The 14,700-nt window shown below is 39.6% G+C and overlaps 1 protein-coding gene across 1 annotated transcript; it reads left to right on the top strand.

Moving 5' to 3' along the window:
* The first annotated feature begins 315 nt into the window (after window positions 1-315).
* LOC138876271 (uncharacterized) lies at window positions 316-12,245 on the top strand. The gene is made up of 5 exons (XM_070155179.1): window positions 316-1,682; window positions 10,139-10,304; window positions 10,389-10,466; window positions 10,593-11,174; window positions 11,967-12,245. The coding sequence occupies exons 1-5, from the start codon at window positions 316-318 to the stop codon at window positions 12,243-12,245; spliced, it is 2,472 nt and encodes an 823-aa protein (XP_070011280.1).
* The last annotated feature ends 2,455 nt before the right edge of the window (window positions 12,246-14,700 follow it).

Genomic DNA, 14,700 nt, shown 5'->3' with positions numbered 1-14,700 from the left:
CCCCGATTATCCCCCTATCTAGCAAAAGCAAAGAAAGTTCAAACTGGTATCAGTGACAAGATTAAAGAAGAGGTTACAAAACAGTTGAAAGCGGGGGTGATCCGAGTGGTTCGATACACCACATGGTTAGCCAACATAGTTCCAATGCCAAAGAAGGATGGGAAAACTCGAGTGTGTGTGGACTACAGAGATATGAACAAAGCAAGTCCCAAGGATAATTTCCCTTTTCCAAACATACACATTCTTGTTGATAACTGCGCCAAACATGAGATACAGTCCTTCATGGATTGTTACACAGCATATCACTAGGTGTTGATGGATGAAGAGGATGCAGAAAAGACAGCTTTCACCACACCCTGGGGCACCTACTATTATAGGGTCATGCCTTTTGGTCTGAAGAACACCGAGACAACCTACATGAGGCCCAAGACTGCCATTTTTCATGACATGATGCACCAGGAAATTGAGGTGTATGTAGACGATGTGATCATCAAATCCAGGACCCAGGGCGACCATGTTCGGGACTTGAGAAAATTCTTTGAGCAGCTGCATAAATATGATTTGAAGCTAAACCCAGCCAAATGTGCATTTGGGGTTCTGTCGGGCAAACTCTTGGGGATTCATAGTCAGTCAGAGGGGCATCGAGTTACACCCAATAAAGATAAAGTCTATTCGAGATTTGCCTCCTCCAAGAACCAAGAAAGAGGTTATGAGCCTGTTGGAAGGTTGAACTACATTAGCCGATTCATTGCTCAGTTGACTTCTACATGTGAACCCATTTTCAAGCTGTCAAAGAAAGATGTAGCAAGTAAATGGACAGACGAGTGTCAAGAAGCCTTTGACAAAATAAAAGAATATCTGTCGAACCCGCCAGATCTAGTCCCACCTGAAACTGGGAGGCCTTTGTTTTTGTATTTGACAGTCTTGGAGAATTCTTTTGGATGTGTCCTCGGACAACATGACGTGACCGGGAAAAGAGAGCAGGCGATCTACTATTTGAGTAAAAAGATTACAAGCTATGAAGCTAAATATACCTTGTTGGAAAGGACTTGCTGTGCTCTGACTTGGGTTGCTCAGAAGTTGAGGCATTACTTGTTGGCCTACACCACTTACCTTATTACCAGGTTAGACCCTTTAAAGTACATATTCCAGAAGCCAATGCCCACAGGGAGGTTAGCCAAGTGGCAGATCCTGCTCACTGAATTTGACATAGTCTACGTCACTCGTACGACAATGAAAGCCCAGACTTTAGCAGATCACCTGGCCGAAAACCCTGTTGACGATGAATACCAGCCTTTGAGCACCTACTTCCCAAATGAAGAGGTAAATTCAGTTGAGATAACATCAGAAGACACCAATGCTTGGAAAATGTTCTTTGATGGAGATGTAAACGCAAAAGGCGTTGGAATTGGGGCAATCTTGATCTCACCCACTGGTCAGCATAATCCAGCCACAGCCCGACTTCAGTTTTTCTGCACAAACAACATTGCCGAGTATGAAGCCTACATTATGGGTATGAACATAGCAATCTACCAAAACGTCGAAGAATTGTTGATCATGGGAGATTCAGATCTGATTATTCGACAAGCCCAGGGAAAATGGGAAACTCGAGATGTCAAACTTATTCCTTACAGGCAGCACGTGGAAGATCTTAGCAGGAGGTTCAAGTCAGTTGAGTTCAGGTACATTCCTCGTTTTCACAATGAATTAGCCGATGCGCACGCTACTTTGGCCTCGATGCTGCCATACCCAGGCAATGCCCACAATGATCTATTGGAAATCCAAATCCGGAAAAAGTACGGTTACTACAATACGGTTGGGGTAGAACTAATTATTCAGCCATGGTATCATGATATTAAGAGGTTTCTGAAAACTAAAGAATATCCCGAGCAATCCAGTGGAGACCAAAAAAGAACCATTAGACGGCTCGCAAGCGGTTTCTTCTTGAGCGGTGAGGTCTTATACAAAAAGACTCCAGATCTCAACTTGTTAAGATGTGTTGACGCCGAAGAGGCCAGAAGAATCATGTATGAATTGCACGCAGGAGTGTGTGGACCCCACATGAACGGGTATGTTTTGGCAAAGAAAATCCTCCGAGTAGGTTATTATTGGATGACTATGGAAAAAAACTGCTTCAGTTTTGTTCGGAAATGTCATCAGTGCCAGGTGCACGGTGATCTGATTCATGCACTACCTACAGAGTTGCATCACATGTCAGCACCTTGGCCGTTTGTTGCCTGGGGTATGGATGTCATTGGGCCGATTGAGCCAAAAGCTTCAATTAGGCATAAATTCATATTGGTCGCTATCGACTACTTCACAAAGTGAGTTGAAGCAATTACTCTCAAATCTGTCACCAAGAAAGTTGTGGTAGACTTCGTGCATTCCAATCTCATCTGCCGTTTTGGTATCCCAGCGACTATCATTACGGATAATATTGCAAACTTGAATAGTCACTTGATGAGGGAGATATGTGAGCAATTTAAGATCACACATCGAAATTCTACTCCTTATCGGTCCAAAGCCAATGGTGTCGTCGAAGCAGCAAACAAGAACATCAAAAAGATTTTGAGAAAGATGATTCAAAGTTCGAGGCAGTGGCATAAAAAGCTATCGTTTGAATTATTGGGATACCACACTACTGTGCGCACATCAGTCGAGCAACCCTATATCTTTTGGTTTATAGCACTGAAGTCGTGATACCCGCAGAAGTTGAAATCCCTTCTATTCGTATCATTGTTAAAGCTGAAATTGAAGACAGTGAGTAGGTCAAAGCCTGTCTGGAACAATTAACCCTAATCAATGAAAAGTGAATGACTGCAGTCTGCCACGGGCAGTTGTATCAACAAAGAATGGTCCATGCCTACAACAAGAAAGTACGGCCTAGAAACTTTGAAGTGGGGCAACTCGTTTTAAGGTGTATTCTCCCCCATCATCAGTAAGCAAAAGGAAATTTTGCTCCTAACTGGAAAGGACCATACATTATCAGAAAGTTGTTGCCAAAAGGGGCGCTATACCTGGGAGACATCGAAGGTAATGACCCCAAAATAGCTGTAAATGCAGACGCAGTCAAAATGTACTATGTTTAATCCTTCTGCAGAAACAACATTATTCGATTAGGATGATGAAGGCTTTCATTCTCGCTACCCCAAACACTCCGACCCTTTGCTAACCCTTTGAGCTGGTTACCTTTTTTTCATTACCCTCTTTGGAACTCAAAGTTGTAAAAAAAAAAAGAAACCAACAAAACAAACAAAAAAAATGTTTCCATGAACTACGTTCGACTTGATTCCGAAAGGATACGTAGGCAGCCTCTCTCCGGGGTTCATTCACACCAAAACAAAAATCCAATTTCCTCCAAAAGTGAAACTGGGGAAGATGTTATAATGGTTCGGCGATTATCTCGCCTGAATGGTTCCAAAGTTGTAATTCGATCCAAGTTATTTTTACCCAAACTTTGATCATGTCTATTGAAGTCCGCATGCGATCCAGATAAGTCCTTCTTTCCTCCCTGAAAGGGACATTTCTCCTTAAATTCACTTTCTTGTCCTTTGTTTTATTTTCTTTGAATCCCTTTCGGTCTAACTCTGTTCCGAAGCTAATACAAAGAAAAGGTGGCAAGATTGGATTTACAGGGTTCTGCTTAACAAAATCCAAGTCCAAAGAAAAGTACCCAGCCTCAGCTTGTGCATCAGGTCGATCCCGACTGGCCATGATGTCCGATGCTTTGAAATCAAAGTCATTGAAAATGAAAAGAAATTCAAAGTCAAAAGCCCCTAGAGGCAGAATAAGGTGAAAAGACCAAAGCCCCACGTGGTTGAACCGTCATCTGGAAAGTTTGGAAATTTGAGTTCCTCGATTTTAGGAGAGAGATAAATCTTTAGAAAAGCTAGCGAACATCAGAGGTTCTCACCAAAAGAGTTGGGCCGAGATCAAATGATCAAAAACAATGAAGGCCACAAAACCAACCACCGTTTCAAAATAACAATTGTTCTTTGTTTGAAAATTTTGAAATAGGTGCAATCCAAAGCAACCATGCAAGAAGCAGGTGCAACCAAAAAAAGAAAAATGCGCAAGTGCTAGAAACAGCTTTGCAGCAACAATCATAAAAAGGGAAGTCCCCTCTAATTTTTCTTTCCCGCATTTACTCATTCCTTGAAAAAAAAAGAAGGGAAGATAAAGGAAAACAAAATAAAAAACAAATAGATAAGAATAATATTCAAAAAAAAAATGGTAGTTTAGTATCCCCAATCTCAATCTTTTCCAACATAGGGTCTCCAATCCCTAGTTGAGATTATTTTTAGACATAGGGTCTCCATCCTCTAGTCGCCTTTTTCCAACATAGGGTCTCCAATCCTTAGTTGAGATTATTTTTAGACATAGGGTCTCCATCCCCTAGTCGCCTTTTTCCAACATAGGGTCTCCAATCCCTAGTTGAGATTATTTTTAGACATAGGGTCTCCATCCCCTAGTCGCCTTTTACCAACATAGTGTCCCCAATCCCTAGTTGAGATACTTTTAGACATAGTGTCTCTATCCCCTAGTCGCCTTTTGCCAACATAGGGTGTCCACTCCCTCGTTGAGATTACATTTAGACATAGGGTCTCCATCCCCTAGTCGCCTTTTGCCAACATAGGGTCTCCATCCCCTAGTCGCCTTTTGCCAACATAGGGTCTCCAACCCCTAGTTGAGATTTTTAGACATAGGGTCTCTATCCCCTAGTCGCCTTTTGCCAACATAGGGTCTCCAATCCCTAGTTGAGATTTTTAGACATAGGGTCTCCATCCCCTAGTCGCCTTTTGCCAACATAGGGTCTCCAACCCCTATTTGATATTTTTAAACATAGGATCTTCATCCCCTAGTCACCTTTTGCCAACATAGGGTTTCCAATCCCTAGTTGATATTATTTTTAGATATAGGGTCTCCATACCCTAGTCGCCTTTTGCCAACATAGGGTCTCCAATCCCTAGTTGAGATTATTTTTTGACATAGGGTCTCCATCCCCTAGTCGCCTTTTGCCAACATAGGGTCTCCACTCCCTAGTTGAGATATTTTTAGACAAAGGGTTTCCATCCCCTAGTCGCCTTTTGCCAACATAGGGTCTCCAATCCCTAGTTGAGAATATTTTTAGATACAGGGTCTCCATCCCATAGTCACCTTTTTCCAACATAAAGTCTCCACTCCTTAGTTGAGATATTTTTAGACAAAGGATCTCCATCCCCTAGTCTCCTTTTGCCAACATAGGGTCTCCACTCCCTAGTTGAGTTTATTTTTAGACATAGAGTCTCCATCCCCTAGTCGCCTTTTGCCAACATAGGTTGTCCACTCCCTCGTTGAGATTATTTTTAGACATAGGGTCTCCATATCCTAGTCATATTTCGCCAACATATGGTCTCCAATCCCTAGTTGAGATTATCCCCTAGTCGCCTTTTGCCAACATAGGGTCTCCACTCCCTAGTTGAGATTATTTTTAGACATAGGGTCTCCATCCCCTAGTCACCTTTTCCAACATGGGGTATCCACTCCCTGGTTGAGTTTTTATAGATATAGGGCTCCACTCCCTGATCTCTTTCTCCTAAAGACACACGATCCTTGTTTTATTGCTTTCAACAGAGAAATAGTGTAGGGTTTGTTACAATAACTCACGAAATTTTCCTCGTGAAAACTGGGGCAGAAAAATTTCGTTCGTTTGTTTGTTTTTGGTGTCTGAGCAGGTTTTACCTCATGGCACAGGTTCGAGATGACCAAAAGAATGAATCTCAATCCATAACAAAGAAAAAAAGAAAAAGAACAAAAAATAAGTGAACTCAAGGTATGGAAGAGGATAAAGATGCGGGTTGCTCAAGATATGATTGAAGTCACAAGCTTCGCATGTCCCGCCTTGATACGAAAAGCTGAAGAAGAAAGAATCAACACCTACAGCTGATGAGCATCGAGATTCAGATCAGAGTCTGCATGAAGAACCAGCCAAGATTCAAGATCAAACTTCAGAAGACTCATAGATAGGAATCTTTTAACTCGTAGCTGATAGGCTTAGTTAGTCTTTTATATTTTGATTTTGATGTAATAATAGGACCACGGATCGGAGCCTCGATGGGACCTCACTCGACTCTCAAACTCATCACTCCATCATTTTTCTTGAACTACACGCGACCTGATTCCCTTATGACCCGGGATATATAGGATGTCCGAAATCAGGACTCGGTTGCACTCTTTCCTTTGTTTATTTTCCCTTTAACAAAAAATATTTGGTCAAAAAATTAGTCATATGGCTCACTTTGTCTTTACCTGAAAACTTTTCATGTTTCCAAGCAAAGAGGGGCAGCTGTGGGCACCTAATTTTTTACCATATTTAATTTTTGTCACCTTCTTCTATTTAAATATTTTTAGAGGTTTTAGTCTACAATTTTTAACTTTGTTACATTTTTTATTATAGGGTAAAAATACGAAATTTTAAAAAGGTGAATTATTACTATTAATATTAATTTATTTTTATTTTAAAAAAATTTAAAATATAAAATTCAAAAATATTAATTTTTTTATTATTTCGGGAGAGATTAAATAAATAAGAAAAAAGGGAAGTAAGGAATTAAAAAAAATAAAAGTAAAAATAGGTGGAATTCTCTTTTAAAAAGTAAAAAAAAAAGTGGAAAATTTAAAAAATAAAAGTAAAGTTTGTGGAAATTTAAAAAATAAAAAGTAAAATAAAGTGTGTATTTAAAAATAAAAGTAAAGATGGTTGAAAATTAAAAAAAAAGTAAAAGAAAGTAGAATTTTTTAAAAGAAAAGTAAAATAAGTGGAAAAATAAAAAAAGAAAAGTGAAAAAGGTGGGATTTTAAATAAGATAAAAGTGACTAAAGTTGGAATTTAAAAAATAAAAGTAAAGTAAGGTGGGAATTCTTTTTATAAAAAAGAAAAGCAAAATGTAAGTGGGATTTCTTTTAAATAAAAAAATAAAATAATTAAAAAACAAATTTGAAATTTTTTGGAGATTCTCCTATAAATAGAAGAAAAATATTTGAGAAAAAAAAGGGAGAGGAGAGGGAATTGAGAGAAAACATATTTTCTTCTTCTATGCAAAAATAGAATTTCTACTATTTTCATTCTTTCTTCCTATTTCTTTCCAAAAAAAAAAAAATATCAATTCATTATCTTGTTTAAGATAAAAATGAAACCAAAAATTATCTCTTTAAATACCTCAAAATTAGCCCCAAAATAACCATAAGAATTCGTGGCATGAACCCATTTTCCTTCGAGTTTTAGTTACAGTCGAGTAACGAAATTCAATCCGTCGAGGTTGCCGGTTCAAGGTTCAGTCAATAGCTTGTTGTGTCCAACTTGATTTGGAGTTTTACATTTGGAAAATATAGAGCAAAGGTCCGTTCTAATCTTTGCCATTTTTGTGTACTTGCATGAATAAATTTACACTATACTTAATGAATATTGTTCTATTTAAATTGTGTTTTGCAAGTTGTATGTTAAGTTGTATTATTCTTTGAATATTTTCATGTTATCCTTCTTAGTAATAAAATTTAGAAAAAATATATATTCATTGATTGGGTTATATATATATATATATATATATATATATATATATATATATATATATATATATATATATATATAATCATCCATTGTGGCTATGTTTAAATATTTTGTGTTAATTTGGTGGATATGTTTTATGGTGGGGTTATGAGTTTATTTGTTGCTTTAGATTTTATATGATGCATGAAGGTTGTTTTTATTTATACTATTTCTTGTGTTTTTCACATATTTATTTTCTTAAATTTATAAATATTAGATTTGTCAAAGATAGAAAGATTTACGGGTTGAATATTTTTTTTAAAAAAAATGTTAAATTAGTTAAAATAATTCAATAATTTTCATCTTCCACTTTTTTTTTTTTTTTTAACTTTGATAATTAATACACTATCATGAGTTGCATATGCATATGACATTCAATATTTTAAAGATCGTGCAATTCCTTTTTCATTTTGTCTTTTCTTAAATTTTCTGAGTATTTTCTTTTCTTTTCTTTTTTTTTTCTTCAAATTTTTAGTAAGATTCATAAATTTTCTAAGTATTGGAGTTTTTATTAATCTTAAAGACATACACTTTATAGAACCTTTACATGATCTTTAAGTATATAATTTCATTTTTTTTTGAAATATTTAAGTAAATAAATCATGACCTTCACATTAATCTCAAAGTAATGTAGAATAAATACTTATGAACAACGTAGTTTGGCTTTAGGCGCGATTAATAAATCATCGTGACTATGAGTACGGTTCCTATGGTATGGCCACGATACATAATCCCCAATTCGGGTGTGCATTTCATGTGACCCGATCATAACAACTTCGAATAATAAAACCCCTTTGAAATAATTTGAGGTGTGTCATGCCAAATAAAACCCCTAAGCCCACGGCCCTCACAAAACTAGTTAGCTTTTTATAGAAAATTTGAGGTGTGCCATTTTCATTAAATAACTCATGACCCTCATGTAATTAATATTAACTCTTAAAAAATTGAGGTGCGCCATCAATTAAACTCTCCATGGCCCTCACAAACTTTGTTATTAATTTGGACTTTCGTAGTTGCTTTAGGCGCGTTCTTTAAATTGATTTTCTTTTGATGACTAATTTCGGGTGTGCATTTCATGTGCCCAAATTCTTTTCTTAACAATAATTAAAATAAACATGTAGCGAATCGCGAGTGCATTTCATGTAGCGTGGTTTGCGGTATGTTCCAAAACGGCAAGTGTACGACAATCATAACTTGTTCAAGAAGTAATTCCATAAATCCTAAAAGCAGTTTAAAATAATTAAAAAGCGATTATAAAGCTAAAAATGCACAATAGGCTTAAAACATGTAGTAAATCAGATAATAGGCCAATTATTAATAGTTTAAGTGACCATGCTCGAACCACAGAATATGGGAATGCCTAACACCTTCTCCCGGGTTAACAGAATTCCTTATCTAGAATTTATGGTTCGCAGACTTCAAAAGGAAAGTCGAATTTCCTCGATTTAGGATTTAAAATAAATTGGTGACTTGGAATACCAATAAAACTATTCCAAGTGGCGACTCTGAAAAATAAATAAAACAATCCCATTTCGAATAATGTCACTTTAATTGGAAAAACTCCTTTTATTACCCTCGGATGGTAAAAAAGGAGGTGTGACAGTGTGTCTACTCCTATGGGCGATACTATTATTGTGGACCACATGTATCGGTCATGTGTGATGTCTATTGGGGGGGTTTGGAGACTCGAGTGGATTTGTTGTTGCTTAGTATGGTTGACTTCGACGTGATATTGGGTATGGATTGGCTATCTCCATGTCATGATATTCTAGATTGTCACGCTAAGACCGTGACCTTAGCGATGCCGGGATTTTCAAGGGTTGAGTGGAGCAGTTCCATATATTATGTGCCTAGCAGGGTGATTTCATACTTGAAGGCTCAGCGTATGGTTGAGAAGGGTTGCCTGTCTTATTTGGCTTTTGTCAGGGATGTTAGTGCAGAGACTCCCACTATTGATTCTGTCCCAGTGGTCCGTGATTTTCCGAATGTGTTTCCTTCAGACTTGCCGGTCATGCCACCTGACAAGGATATTGACTTCGGTATTGATTTGGTGCCCGGCACTTAACCCATTTCTATTCCACCTTATCGTCTAGCACCGGTGGAGTTAAAGGAATTGAAGGAGCAGCTTCAAGAACTCCTTGATAAGGGGTTCATTCGGCCTAGTGTGTCATCTTGGGGTGCGCATGTTCTATTTGTGAAGAAGAAGAATGACACTATAAGGATGTGCATTGATTATAGGCAGTTGAACAAAGCCACAATCAAGAACAAGTATCCTTTGCCTCGTATTGATGATTTATTTGACCAGCTTCAAGAAGCGAGAGTGTTCTCCAAGATTGATCTCAGGTTAAGGTATCACCAGTTGAAGATTAGTGACTCGGACATTCTTAAGATAGCTTTCAGGACCCGATATGGCCATTATGAGTTCCTTGCGATGTCTTTTGGGCTGACCAATGCCCCAACAACGTTTATACATTTGATGAACAACGTGTTTCGGCCTTATCCCGGCTCGTTTGTTATTGTTTTCATTGATGATATTCTAGTGTACTCGCGTAGCCAGGAGGAGCACGCTGGGCATTTGAGAGTTGTATTGCAGCGATTGACGGAGGAGAAGCTTTATGCAAAGTTCTCCAAGTGTGAGTTTTGGCTCAGTTCTGTGGCATTTTTGGGGCGTGTGATGTCCAGTGAGAGTATTCAGGTTGATCCAATGAAGATAGAGGCGGTTCTGAATTGGCCCAGACCATCTTCGGCCATAGAGATTTGTATCTTTCTTGGTTTGGCGGTTTATTACAGTTGGTTCGTTCAGGGATTTTCATCTATTGCATCACCTTTGACCAAATTGGCCCAAAAGGGTGCTCCTTTCAGGTGGTCGGATGAGTGTGAGGCGAGCTTTCAGAAGCTCAAGACTGCCTTGACCACAACTCTAATGTTAGTTTTTCAATCAGCTTCAGGTTCTTATACCGTGTATTATGATGCCTCGAGGAAAGGCATTGGTTGTTTTTTGATGTAGGAGGGTAGAGTGATTACCTACGCCTTGCGCCAGTTGAAGACCCATGAGAAGAATTGCCCGTTGCATGATCTTAAGTTAGCAGCCATTATTCGTGCCTTAAAGATTTGGCGTCATTATTTGTATGGGGTTCATTGTGAGATTCATATTGATCACCGGAGTCTGCAGCACCTGTTTAAGAAAAAGGATCTTAATTTGCTTCCGCAGAGATGGTTGGAGCTTCTTAAGGACTATAATATCACTAATCTATACCATCCGGGGAAGGCCAATATGGTGGCTAATGAGTTGAGTCACTGGGCAGAGAGTTTAGGGAGTTTAGCATATCTTTCAGCAGCAGAGAGGCCTTTAGCATTGGATGTTCAGGCCCTAGCGGGCCAGCGTGTGAGATTGGATATATTGGAGCCTAGTCGGGTATTGGCTTGCGTAGTCTCTAGGTCTTCTCTTTATGACTGTATCAGGGAACACCAGTATGATGACCCACACTTGCTCGTTTTTCAGGACAGGGCCCGGCGAGGTGATGCTAAGGATGTGACTATTGGTGATGATGGTGTGATGAGGATGCAGGGCCGGATATGTGTGCCTAATGTAGATGGGATTCGGGAGTTGATTCTTGAGGAGGCCTACAGCTCGCGATATTCCATCCATCCAGGTGCCGCGAAGATGTACCAGGATTTTAGACAATACTATTGGTGGAAGAGAATGAAGAAAGATATAGTGGGGTTTGTAGCTTGGTGTCTCAATTGTCAGTAGGTGAAATATGAGTACCAGAGACCGGGTGGCTTGCTTCAGTAGATAGATATTCCAGAGTGGAAGTGGGAGCAGATCACCATGGATTTTGTAGTTGGACTCCCATGGAATTTGAGGAAGTTCGATGCTATTTGGGCGATTGTGGATCGGCTGACCAAGTCCGTGCACTTCATTCCTGTGTGTACTACCTATTCTTTAGAGCAGTTAGCTGAGATTTATATCCGAGAGATTGTTCGCCTACATGGTGTCTCAATTTCCATCATTTCAGATAGAGATACTCAGTTTACATTGCAGTTTTGGAGGGCCGTGCAGCGAGAGTTGGGTGCCCAGGTTAAGTTGAGCACAACTTTTCACCCTTAGACGGACGGGCAGTCCGAGCACACTATTTAGATATTGGAGGACATGTTGCACGCTTGCGTCATTGATTTTGGGGGTTTATGGGACCAATTTCTATCGCTCGCGGAGTTTGCTTATAATAACAGTTATCAGTCGAGTATTCAAATCACTCCGTATAAGGCTTTATATGGGATACGGTGTAGATCTCCAGTAGGTTGGTTTGAGCCGAGCGAGGCTAGGCTTTTGGGTACAAACTTGGTGCATGATGCTTTGGACAAGGTTAAAGTGATTCAGGGGCGGCTTCGTACCACTCAGTCAAGACAAAAGAGTTATGCTGACAGAAAGGTTCGTGATGTGTCTTATATGGTTGGGGAGAAGGTTCTACAGAAGGTTTCACCCATGAAGGGTCTTATGAGATTTGGGAAGAAGGGCAAGTTGAGCCCTCGGTTCATTGGGCCCTTTGAGGTGCTTCATAGGATTGGGGAGGTGGCTTATGAGCTTGCTTTGCTACATAGCTTGTCGGGGGTGCATCCAGGTATTTCATATTTCTATGCTCCGAAAGTATATTGGTGATCTGTCTCATGTCTTGGAATTCAACACGGTTCAGTTAGACGGTGATTTGACTTATGATGTGGAGCCAGTGGCTATTTTGGAGCGGTCGGTCCGATAGTTGAGATCGAAGGATATAGCTTTAGTGAAAGTGCAGTGGAGAGGTTGGCCCGTTGAGGAGGCTACCAGGGAGACCGAGCGAGAGATGTGGAGCAGTTATCCACACCTATTTGAGGCTTCAGGTATGTTTCTAGACTCGTTCGAGGACAAATGTTTGTTTAAGAGGGGGAGGACGCAACGACCTGGCCGATCATTTCGTGAATTATAGCCCCGTTTCCCTTATTTCTACTTCTTTATGTGCTCTTCAGTTCTATTTTATCGTATCGTGCTGGTTGGTTCGGGTTCGAAGTGATTTTGGTGTGGAATGATATACCTAGTCTCCTATTTAGAAGTTTAAGTTGGAAACATCAATCGGATATTGACTTATGTGTAAACGATCTCGAATGGAAATTTTGATGGTTTGGTTAGCTCCGTTAGGTAATTTTGGACTTAGTAGCGTGTTCGGAATGTAATTTGGAGGTCCGTGGTAGGTTTTGGCTTGAATTGGCAAAATTGAAAATTTGGTGATTTCCGGTCAGTATTGGAAAATTAGATATCAGGGTCAGAATGGAATTCCGGAAGTTGGAGAAGGTTTATAGTGTCATTTGTGACGTGTGTGCAAAATTTCAGGTCATTCGGAGGTGATTTGATAGGTTTCGGCGTCGTTTGTGAAATTTGAGAGTTTATAAGTTCTTAGGTTTGAATCCGAGGGTAATTCAGTATTTTGGTGTTATTTTGAGTGATTCGAAGGTTCGCCTAAGTTTTAATGATGTTATAGAATGTGTTGGCATGTTTGGTTTAGGTTCTGAGGGCCTTGGGTGTGTTTCGGATGCTCAACGGGACATTTTTGGACTTGAAAGTTGGCAGATTTTGCTAGTATTTATATTGCAGAAGATCCTTCTTCGCGATCGCGTGAGGGGGCTCGTGATCGAGTAGAGCATTTTTGGAGACCAGTTAAGCTGTTCTTCGTGTTCGCAAAGAGAGGGATGCGATGGCGTAGGGTCCTCAGGTGATGCATCGTGAATGCGTGGGCTAAATCGAGTTTGCATAGAGTTAAGTGGACCAGAGCTGGGGCCACACGTTTGTTCATCGCGAACTCTATACGTGGTTTGCAATCGCGTATAAGTGAGAGGCAGAACATCGCATTCACGTGGTGTTTAACGCGTTCGCATACGGTAAAGTCAGGAGTCAGTGAAGTTGTTCTTCGCGTTCACGAGGATGTTTCCGCGATCGTGATTTAGGAAATAACTGTGCAGAATTTTAAAAGTTCAAAACGAGGATTTGAGTTCATAATTCCAAAATTCAATAGAGAGCTCGGGAGAAGGTGATTTTTGAGGAGATTTTCAGAGAAGTGACTGGGGTAAGTGTTCTTCACTTGATTTTGGTTAAATTCCATGATTGTATCTTGATTTTCATCATCTAAATTGGAAATTTGAGTGTAAAATTGGGGGAAAATGGAAGAGGATTGGAGAGATAATTTTGGGGATTTGAATGGACATTCGATATCGGATTTTGATGAATTTGATATGGGTAGACTCGTGAGTGAATGGACTTTCTAGTTTTGTAATTTTTATCGGATTTCGAGACGTGGACCTAGGGGCCGGGTTTGAGCCAAATTCGGAATTTTTGGTCTAATTTGATAATTTTCATGTGGAATTCATTCCTTTAGTGTATATTGATGATAATATACTGATTTTGGATAGATTCGGATCATTCGGACACCGAGTCGAGAGGCATAAGCATCACGGGTTAGAGTTTTATCTGATTTGAGGTAAGTAACGATTGTAAATCTAGTCTAGCGGGTATGAAACCCCAAATTTCGTATCATTTTTACTATTTTGAGATGACGCACATGCTAGGTGACGGGCATGTGGGCATGCACCGTTGGGGATTGTGACTTGGTCCGTCATGTAGCAACTGTAGAGTTGCGTATTTTGTTGAAAATTATATAATATCTATGTGTTTAGAAAGAATTCTTATAACTTGGGCTGAATGCCATGTTTGGGCCTCGTGCCTGTACTGTTTGGACCTTCAGGGGCATTTTCTTACTATCCTCTCACTATTTTGATTTGAAATCTATACTTAGTCACGATTTTGCTAGTTTACTGCATTATTTAGTTATATTACTCTGTTTTGATGCACATAAATATTGTTTTGGGCTGAGTTCTCCTGATTTTATTGAAATGCCCGAGCGGCTTGTGGGGTTTATGACTGAGTGAGGCCGAGGGCCTGATTTGTGAGGATATTATATGAGATTGGGTTGCACGCCGCAACATGTTTATTATAGGCCGAGGGCCTGAGTGATTGACGCCATGATTTGGGTTGTTATAACGCTTGGGCTGAAGGAGCTCCTCCGGAGTCTGTACACACCCCCATTGAG

Source organism: Nicotiana sylvestris, chromosome 8 (assembly GCF_000393655.2).
Source record: "Nicotiana sylvestris chromosome 8, ASM39365v2, whole genome shotgun sequence".
In the NCBI taxonomy this organism is placed as follows: Eukaryota; Viridiplantae; Streptophyta; class Magnoliopsida; order Solanales; family Solanaceae; genus Nicotiana; species Nicotiana sylvestris.
The sequence above is the reverse complement of the archived record's forward strand: the minus strand, read 5'-3'. Positions and strand labels throughout refer to the sequence as shown.

Coding starts and splice junctions, on each gene's coding strand:
- LOC138876271 (XM_070155179.1), top strand. CDS start 316: ATGGATGAAGAGGATGCAGAAAAGACAGCTTTCACCACACCCTGGGGC. Junction 1,683..10,138: donor TTCAAGTCAGTTGAGTTCAG/GTACATTCCTCG, acceptor GTACTCGCGTAG/CCAGGAGGAGCACGCTGGGC. Junction 10,467..10,592: donor GGTGGTCGGATGAGTGTGAG/GCGAGCTTTCAG, acceptor TTTTTGATGTAG/GAGGGTAGAGTGATTACCTA.